Here is a 9,651-nt window from a genome sequence, read left to right as displayed (position 1 = left end):
TCATAGAATATTAAAAATGCTTAACAGTTAACCGTGTGCGTGTGCGTGTGCATGCCATGCGTGTTAATGGGCTAAAGTTTTAACCTTATACGAAATTGTGTCCTAACATGAAATTATGGATATGTTATTGTCCGTATATCAATTAGTTATGCTACAGTATTATATGATTTGAATATTATATCGATACATCTAAAATTATATTTATATGAACTAATTGTACCCCTCTTTACGTAAAATTATAGATCCACAACGACATATATAAAATAGAGACGGAATGACATTTAATTTCTAATACTAAGAACAAGTATCTATTTTACCCATAATTTGTGATATTTATAATAATAATAACATTTGGCGGGCAAAAATAAGAGGAAGGAAATGTTGACACTGGGTAAAAAGAGGAGGAACTCAACCTTCTTTCATAAGATAATAGGGAGCGGAACCCAACGGCAAGAATTAGCCAATTTGAAACAATAATTTCAAAATCCGCCCACAATTATCTTTTAAGATTTTTATTTTAAAATTTATTTTATTGATATCCTCCAGGCTTCACCGTTCTCCGCCAATTCCCAATCTCCCTTCTCCATAGCTTCTAAAGACCTCAATATCCGTTCCTCACCATAACCCTCCGATTCTAGGGTTAGGATTTTCACCTCTTCTTCTTCTTTTTCTTCTTCTTCTTCTCCTTCTACCATTTTCCCTTTCCAATTTTCTCTTCAACTGTCTGTTCACTCGTTGCTTTTCTTTTTCGATTTACGTTCTCGATCTCGATCTGTGCTTCTCTTCAATGGATATGCGCAAACGAGGGAGGCCCGATGCTGCCTTCAATACTAATGGTGCCTTTAAGAAGCATAAGCAAGGTTCGTTTCTATTTTTAATTTTATTTTTTGTTTTTGGGTTTTTGTTCGTTTTGGGTTTCTTTGAGTGGTAGTTCGATGCTTTGTATATCTTCCGTTTCTACCACTACTTTATGCTTTTTTCTGGTTTCTTATAGAAAGTAGGAGAGACAAATTATGTGTTTAGCTAGTGCTTTGTTTTGTTCAATGTAGGGGGAGGAACGATTTTTGGTTTCTGTTTGTTATTCGTTTCTTTTCTGTAGTTAGAATTGTCGCTTTTACTGTCTTAGTGGTTTCTTTCGCATTTGTTTCTAAGGATTTTTTAGTTTGCTTACAGGAATTAGTGGCGCCATGTGTTCTAGCTCTGTGATCTACTCTTATATTTGTGTTGATTCCAATTCTGTTGTACTTCATTTTTTTTAGAACTAGAGATGACTGGAAATACTCCCTTAGAAAGTGGATTTCTTCCAGTTATTGAAGACGGTTCTTGTTTGTAGGTTATGAGACTAAGGGTTAGATGTAACTAGTGGTGAAATAGGAAAGTGAGTAATCGGATTAGTTTTAGAACTGTCTGTTGGTGGTGAGTCTTGGGACCATGTGAGGGTTTTTGGTCTCATTGTCATTCTTTAACAAAGTGTCCATAGGGCTCAGTACAGAATTGTATTATTACGGCTAATTGTAGAGCCCTTTTATTGTTCTCCATCACTTCTTTGTTTTTCATCAACATTCTCAACTCAACAGCCATGGTTTGACGTCTCTCCACTCTTATACCTCATAATCGACCATTACTACTTTACTACGTTATCCACTAGTCTGTTGGGAATGTTGATGAAAAATAAAGAATTGGGAAGGAAGATCCCGTGATGTAAGTATTCTACCCCTTGGACTAGTAGCGAGCATTTCTAATGCTGCTTCAATTCCAATTTCTCCATTTACTAAACTTGAAATTATCGTCAAAGAAATTCTAATCAGTTCAGTCCCTCTGTTTTATTTATTTTCTGTTGAAATCCTTATTCACGATTTGGGGCCTCTTAAGATCAGTTATAAGTTATTTTAGCCCTTATTCTTTGTCAATACTTTCAAGCCTGTTATTATGAGATAACATGTGGGTTTTAAAACTCTAGGATTGTTGTGACTTAGAAGTACTGGTCACCACTCCTTCAGGTCGCTAGTTGTCCTGTCATTAGATGACTAAATCCTCGGCCTGTTGGGATTTTTGAGTTGTTTACGCATTTTAGGGGATATGAGCTGAATATGGAAATGGTCTCTTTCAAGAATTATGACTTTACGAACGATTCCTAAATATCATGTTCATTTGCTACAATTGTTTTTTTCTTTAAGCGATAAGTGAGGGAAACTGTTTCCTATATCATATTTATCTATGGACATGATACACTTTGGATCAAGACAAAAGTTAAAACTTTTCTGGCAATAAGTTTATTATATCCTTAGGTCGCTCATTAGGGCTATAAAGAAGGCTTAGAATGGAGGGTTAAAATATTTTATCTACCACCGATGAGATTCAGTGCTAGGTGGGGTTTTCCCCCCTTTTTTGGTGTTGGGCCTTATTTTATTTATAATCCTCGGTAACCTCGCAATCCAACTGAAACAGTTTAAGTTACCCAATTCATATATTATGAATGTTACCCTACAGAACAGAAAGCTACAAATTATCTAGTAATTGTTTTAGTTGCCTAAGTAATTTAAATGTGAAGATGTATTAAAGCATTAGAGTAAAAATCTTAACAAATTATAACTGAGAAAGAATAATTAATGTTTTGCAACAGAACTGGAGTCCTTATCAACTGTAGGGAGCAAATCGAAGCCATGCACCAAGTTTTTCAGGTTCATATCTTACCTACCTAAATAAGTACTTGAACTGCATACTATCTCTCCCTAATGATCTAAACTTGCTGTAAGATAATTGATCATGAATTTCAAGATATAGCTGGGTTATTCCGCTACTGAAAACTGGGAATGCAGGTATAAATTATTACTCTAAGCCTTCAACCAAGTGAATAAGAATTTAAAACTAAACTTATTAATGAGTTTAGAACGTTAGAATTTTTCTCAATTATTACAAAACTCAGAGGCCCTCTCTCTCTGTTTTCATTTTATTTTGATCTCATTCCCATTGGTTAAAACTTAGTTTGATTTGATCTATTGTTTTTACGTTTAGTTGATTATTATTTTCTTTTGGTCCAGTTCTATTTTACTGGCTGAAGTCCATCGTTGCATTTATCTTTGTAATGAAGTTTTGAGCCTTAATTTTCATCCACATATCTCTTATCTGAAAAGAGACGACTTATCTTCCTTTCCCCTTGTCAATCTCGTTAGTTTGTAATAGAAATGCCCCCACCATAAAAAGAAAAAAAGGAGGCAAAAAGAGAAATATGGTCTACATCTATTTTTAAGCAAAATTTGGTTTTTAATGAAAGAATGGGGAAAAAATTAATTTATGCCCCTAACACCTTGAAGGGTGTATCAATTAAAACCATACACTAATATATGTATCGTTTTAAACCCCTTAAATTAAGTGAATCAATTTATACCCTCCATTAGTAATTTATTATTCTCACTTAATTCCATTTAAATTCAACTTGAAATTGGCTTAATAAATTTATTCTTCCAAAGCCCAGTCTAAAGAAAAATGATCAAATCATTCTTCCTAAGTAATTAGACAAGAATAGTGGAAGAAGAAAATGTGAAACCACTCATAAATAGATAAACTTACAACTATCTATTTGATTTTGTTAATCCTTGTATTTAAAGAAGTCATATGCACGTCTGAGAATTATCTATTACAGGTTTTAAAATGGAATCCTAACGATGAGTCTAAGTTGATTCGCTTATGAAAGTTTAGCATTTAAATTGATACAATTATTAGTTTTAAGGATTTAATTGGTACAATCCCAAGGTTTAAAGGTATAAATGATTTGATCCAAAAAAAATATTATTACAGTTTTCGTTGCATACTTTTTGATCATTCTACTAGTGCATGCCATTTCCTTTGATTTTTAATACCTCTAGGCTCTATTAAATTCTTCAGTATGTTGATGGCTTGTAGAAGTATGGATGGAGAGTATTGGGTAGAAGGGGGGCTAGGCTTACGAGTCTTTTTCAGTTCCATCGATGTTGAGTTGTTTGTTATCAGCTTTGAGTTGTCTAATATTAATGGATCGTGTGGATGGCATTTTTCTTATCTTGGTATTTGATGGAGTGTCCTTCAATCCTTTTTTTTCTTCTTCTTCTGCTCTATAAAATATTATAACCATGCATTTTTATATTTTGAAAAGGAGATGGACTACAATTTTATCTTGCTGAGTAAAAATTGATTTTCAAATTGTTTGTGACGATCTATTAAGTGCCTATAATTTTGAATTTCTTGAATTGATTTGATCACTTACTAATGTATAATTGTCTGTTTATCTCATTATAAGTGTGAAGTGTTAAGCTTATAAGATGTCTTCCTCCCAATGTTCCAATTTTCTTGTAGAATCATAATCTGCCTTAAGACCCTCCTATTTTCTCTCTTCCTTGCAATGTGATTAAACTTTGATCCCAATGCGAAGATTTAGTTTGGGCTATTTGATTTGCTTAAGCCTCTATTTAAGGTGACTGTTTGATTGGGTTACTTGATATGCTTTGAAGTCTTGCCAAGTTTATACTTGACACAATCTGTCGGTCCTGTTGGAAGTTGTGTTTAAAAACAGTTTTCTATTGTTAAGTTTTTTTTAAAAAAAAAAAAAACTTTTCATATGGATAACTTGTTTGGCAGTATAAATTATTCCTTCAGAATAAAAAAGGGTTAAAACTAGAAATATTATTTTATTGCTTTCTTTTGTTCCATGTTTTCTGAAATTTACCGTGCATACGATCATTATCTTGATCTAATTATGTTGTTGATTTAAATTAATTTAGTAAACGAATGAATGAATATCCAAAATTGAAGATATTTTTTTCCGAGACGTTTCTAAAAGAGCAATACTTGGGTGCGTCCTTATCTTCTTGCAATGACCCCAACCACGCTAGGAAAAAATAAAAAATATTTTAGAAAAGAAAGAATAGTCTGTCATGTGGTAAATGGTGGTTGGACAATTAGGTGAGTGACAAAAGGATGGATGTTGCCAGCTCAGGATGCACGCTAATATTTTTCTTTCTTCTAAAATTGAAATAGAATAGTAAATAGTTTTTAACATGTTTTTAGTAAACAATTTCTATAAGAATTCGTAGAATGGACACTTAAAACATCCCTTTGCGGTGATTGATTTTAAGCTGTTTCTAAAAATAAATTCTTGTTTCTTTGAATAAAAAGAATAAACTGTGAAGTTTTAAATGTTGGTAGTGGTGGTAGGTCTTTTTAATTTTATTTTTTTAAATAAAGATTAATATTATCACCATCACCATCACCATCACCATTTTATTTTTTGTTGTTTTATCCCCTGTTTATCAACAAATAAAGTTCTTATTCCTTTTAGGTTGAGGTTCACTTTTTTATTTTTGAATGGTGATTTTTTGCTGTCCATAAAAATCGTAACTATTATACAAATAATCCAATGAAATTCTTAAGAACTTCTGTCTAATTCATAAAAAAGATTTTGCTATAAAAAATGATTTTTGGTACCACAGGGAGGGAGAATATTGTTTTGAACCATGTTTTTAAATGCACAAAGTGCAATGGCGCCCTCTGGAGCCTAGGCGCAAGGTGCACAAAAAGATGCTGACTTTTTCTGTTCTGCATTGATATACCCAAGAGCCCTCAGAATGATTTTTCATGGTGTTCTCTTTCTAAGTCGTTTGTTGATTTCGCTTCACAAGTTTTATGCCGAAATGCTGTTATTTTTCTTGCTGTAGTTCTCTTTGTTTATTGTTTTTTATTTCACATCTGGTGGAGTTTGTATTTTTTAAGCATTAATCTTTTTTCATTCATCCATAAAAAGTTTCATTTCTTGTTCAAATTTTTTTTTTAAAAAAAAGAAGAAATTTCAGGAGGTTAGGTTAGAAGATCTATTTGCAACTTCGTTTCTAGTGGGGCTATATATATACATATGATTCTTGTGGACTTTCATTTCTCTTTTGTACACTGTTTGTACTGACTAGTGAATAGTAGTTTTAAGATTTATGAATTTCCGAGGAGGGAACCTGCATTTGTACGTGAACACAGATAGTGGTTCCGAGGTTTGGTTGATCTTACAGTTGTGTTATTTATCATTTTTTATTTCAGTACCGCTGGTTGTCCATTTGGTGAAAGCTGCCACTTCTTGCACTATGTTCCTGGCGGTTATAATGTGGTGGCTCAAATGATGAATCTTGCTCCTGTTGGTTCTCAACCATCTAGAAATATGCCTGCCCCACCTGTCACCAACGGTGGGTCCTCTGCTCCGTCCCAAGTCAAATCTCGCATGTGCAACAAGTACAACACTGCTGAAGGCTGCAAGTTTGGTGATAAATGCAACTTTGCCCATGGAGAGTGGGAACTTGGGAGGCCTAACCCTCCATCTCACGATAATCCCCGTGCTATGGGAGGAGGTGGTGGAGGAGGACATATGGTTGGTCGTATGGGTGGGCGAATGGACCTTCCGCCACCAGGTCCTGCTGCAAGCTTTGGCGCTTCAGCTACCGCAAAGATCAGTATAGATGCCTCCCTTGCTGGAGCGATCATTGGCAAAGGTGGGATCAACTCCAAACAGATCTGTCGCCAAACGGGTGCGAAACTTTCCATCAGGGACCATGAATTGGACCCGAACCTGAGAAACATAGAACTGGAGGGCACTTTTGAGCAAATCAATGAAGCAAGTGCAATGGTGAGGGAGCTTATTATCACAGTTTCGATGACAGGACCAGGTAAAGCACCTGGGGGAATGGGAGGAGGTCCCGCGCCTACGGGTAGCAACTATAAAACAAAGCTGTGTGATAATTTTGCAAAAGGTTCTTGTACTTTTGGTGAGAGATGCCATTTTGCGCACGGGGCAGCTGAGTTACGCAAGTCTGGAGTATGATCGAGTTCCCGATTTTGCCTAGTTTTTATCAAAAGGGAGGTTTTTGCTTTAAAGCGTTCAATTGACACGAGTGCGATATTGAAGTTGGGGAGGGTTGTGGTTCTGGTTCTTATGTTGTAGCTTTGTGAGAGTATCTTTTTGGCATTCCTTGATTAGAAGATAATTAAGTTATTTATTTTAATGATTGCTAATCATTTTCATTGCCCGTAACGTAACATTACATCAGATGTTGTTCCTTCCATTCGTAAAAGGGCGAATAACCAGACTTCCAAATTAATGGCCATCTTTGCTTTTCCAAAACTAACAACTTTTGGTCTTGTTTGGTAATAATTTCAATTTTTTTTAAAGACACTTTCTATTTTTAAATTTTCAAGTCAAATTTTGATAATTAGAAATAGTAGGTTTTAAAAATTTGTTTTTTTAAAATTCGGTAAGAATTTAAACATTGTAAATAATTATAAAAAATGGGAGTGAGCAAATGAAATGGTTATTAATGGGTTTAGTTATTTTACCTAATTTGATGGTTGTGATTAAGAAAAAATTACCCAAAACAAAATGACTTGAAAATATTCACATTTAGGATATAACAAACTTTAGTTGACAAACCAGAGGTGTTTATTGCAATTTAAATATGCGTAAATTATAATTCAAAAGCTTCTCATTATGTTGCCCAAATTTGTTTGTTTAAATGAATTTTTGATAACTAATCATTCAAATTCACCCAAAAACTTTCTGATTTGGAACAATTTAAAAAGGTTTTACTATGAATCAGTTAGGATTTGAATCCATCCTATAAATTGGTCAAACCTTCATTCAATTCGTTCAAAAGGGTAAATCTGGATTAGAGGTGTTCCTCTTCCTTTTTACTAATCACGTTCACACTTTAACCACATTCAGATTAATCGTGAAGAGTTCATTCAAGTTGGAGAAGGTGACTCAAAAGTCGAAACTCATTTCAGATTTACTTTATTATTTATTTATTAATTTAATTATTGGAACGACAATGCTGCAAGTTGGTTAGATGTAGAAGATGGCATGAGGTAGAGTATTCTAGAAGAGAGATAGAAAGATTGAGACAGATAATCAAACAAAAAGGTGGGATTGTTTCCTTCTTATTTTTTTCCTTCCTTTTTTCGTTCTACTAGACTCATAAATGTCCACGGAATATATAGGGTTCTCGGTAGAAAAATTCTCCTTTTTAGGAGATTAATTAATCTAAGTCACAATCACTCCTTTTCTCTTTTAAACAATTGTGATCAAACATCTCACGTTAAGCTAGGCTGATAATTATATATATATAAATATAATATATATATATATATAATATATTATATATAATTTTTTATGTAATTTATTAATTATTATAAAATAAATGACCAAATATATATATTTATGTTCAATATATTGTCATGTTGTGCAAAAAATATTGTGTTGTTAGATAATAAAAATAAAATGTAATGAAATTTTTAAAAGTTGAAAGGATGACTAGATAACAATGAGATAATTTAACCATAATTAGACGTTTGTGTTTGTTAACTTTTTTTGGTGGGATGAATGAGATGAATATTAGAAATTTAAAAAAAAAAAAAAAAACCTAAAAAGAGTATTAAATAATTAATTAAGAAAATAGTACACATATTTGTACTTTCTAAGGTATGTTGGCTCAAGACACTCATTCAAACTTCTCTTTCTTGGGAAAAAAAATATATCTTTTTGGGTTTTAGGTGTTGAGTTTAGTTTCTAAAAATCTAATGTTTTTGCCTCTTAGATTTCAATAAGGCTCAATTTTAGTCATTAAGATAACATAATTGATAATGGTTCACTTGGGTCATGATTGGACTAATGTTAATTAATGCAAAGACATAAATTAAATAGATACACCGAACATTTAAGCTAAAAATAACCTAACTTAATTGACATATAAATGTGCTATTAACCGGTCTACTAATTGTTCTACAAGAAAAAAAAAAAACAATTTTATGTCAAGTACTAAAATTTTAAATTATCTACTAAATTCATGAAGTCTCAATTTTCATCCAATATAATAGGTCTTAGAGAAATATAATATTTTAAAACTTTGTGTATAATTAGAAATAAAATTTAATTTTGTATCTAATTGAATCATAAAGTTTTAATTTTGTATCTAATAGATAGGTGAATTTTAATAAATATCGAGTAGGTTAATTATTAGACACAAAATTAAAATTTATGTCAAATAGAGTATATTGAACTTCTAAACATTTCAAATATATAAAAGAACCATTTGAAACAAAATTGAAAATAGAAAGAATTTATTCTTAAACAAAACAAAAAATCTATTTTATCAAAAAAAGAAAAAAGAAAGAAAGAAAAACTAAAAATCTAAAGACTTATTTGTAACTTTTTAAAGTATATGAACCATATATCAATACAAATCTACAAGTGTAGGAACAAAAATTATAATTTAACCGTATATGAATTTGTGTCTCCCAAATAGAAAGTTTACAGGAGAGGTACATGAATGAACCGGTAGTAGCACATCCGAACGAGAGGGATCCTGAGGACATGAAAGTATGGTTAAGAAACGCTTAAAAGAATTGAAAGTTACTACCTATACCAACAAGATGCACCTTCCTTTTCGGTGACTCAATCATAAAAACTCTAAAATTAAGCATGATTACTGGATGAGGTATTTATAATTAATATCAAAATATTAATTATAAATATTTTGATTCATTTTTTAAAAATGACTATTTTAAAATTCAGAGATTAAACATGTAATTTAATCGTGAAATATATAGGTACATAGGTTTAAGTGGTGCAATAATGACACTACT

At 32.2% G+C, this 9,651-nt stretch overlaps 1 protein-coding gene across 1 annotated transcript; it reads left to right on the top strand.

Moving 5' to 3' along the window:
• The first annotated feature begins 525 nt into the window (after window positions 1–525).
• Window positions 526–7,060, top strand: LOC120073778 (zinc finger CCCH domain-containing protein 31). The gene is made up of 3 exons (XM_039026616.1): window positions 526–860; window positions 2,624–2,681; window positions 6,061–7,060. The coding sequence occupies exons 1-3, from the start codon at window positions 788–790 to the stop codon at window positions 6,833–6,835; spliced, it is 906 nt and encodes a 301-aa protein (XP_038882544.1). The 5' UTR covers window positions 526–787; the 3' UTR covers window positions 6,836–7,060.
• The last annotated feature ends 2,591 nt before the right edge of the window (window positions 7,061–9,651 follow it).

Source organism: Benincasa hispida, chromosome 3 (genome assembly GCF_009727055.1).
Source record: "Benincasa hispida cultivar B227 chromosome 3, ASM972705v1, whole genome shotgun sequence".
In the NCBI taxonomy this organism is placed as follows: Eukaryota; Viridiplantae; Streptophyta; class Magnoliopsida; order Cucurbitales; family Cucurbitaceae; genus Benincasa; species Benincasa hispida.
This window is presented reverse-complemented; position numbering and strand designations above follow the sequence as displayed.

Bases quoted from the DNA above. Each gene is read 5' to 3' on its own strand.
- LOC120073778 (XM_039026616.1), top strand. From the start codon at position 788: ATGGATATGCGCAAACGAGGGAGGCCCGATGCTGCCTTCAATACTAAT. The intron at 861-2,623 runs GTTCGTTTCTAT...GTTTTGCAACAG, and splicing joins CTTTAAGAAGCATAAGCAAG to AACTGGAGTCCTTATCAACT. The intron at 2,682-6,060 runs GTTCATATCTTA...TTTTTATTTCAG, and splicing joins CCATGCACCAAGTTTTTCAG to TACCGCTGGTTGTCCATTTG.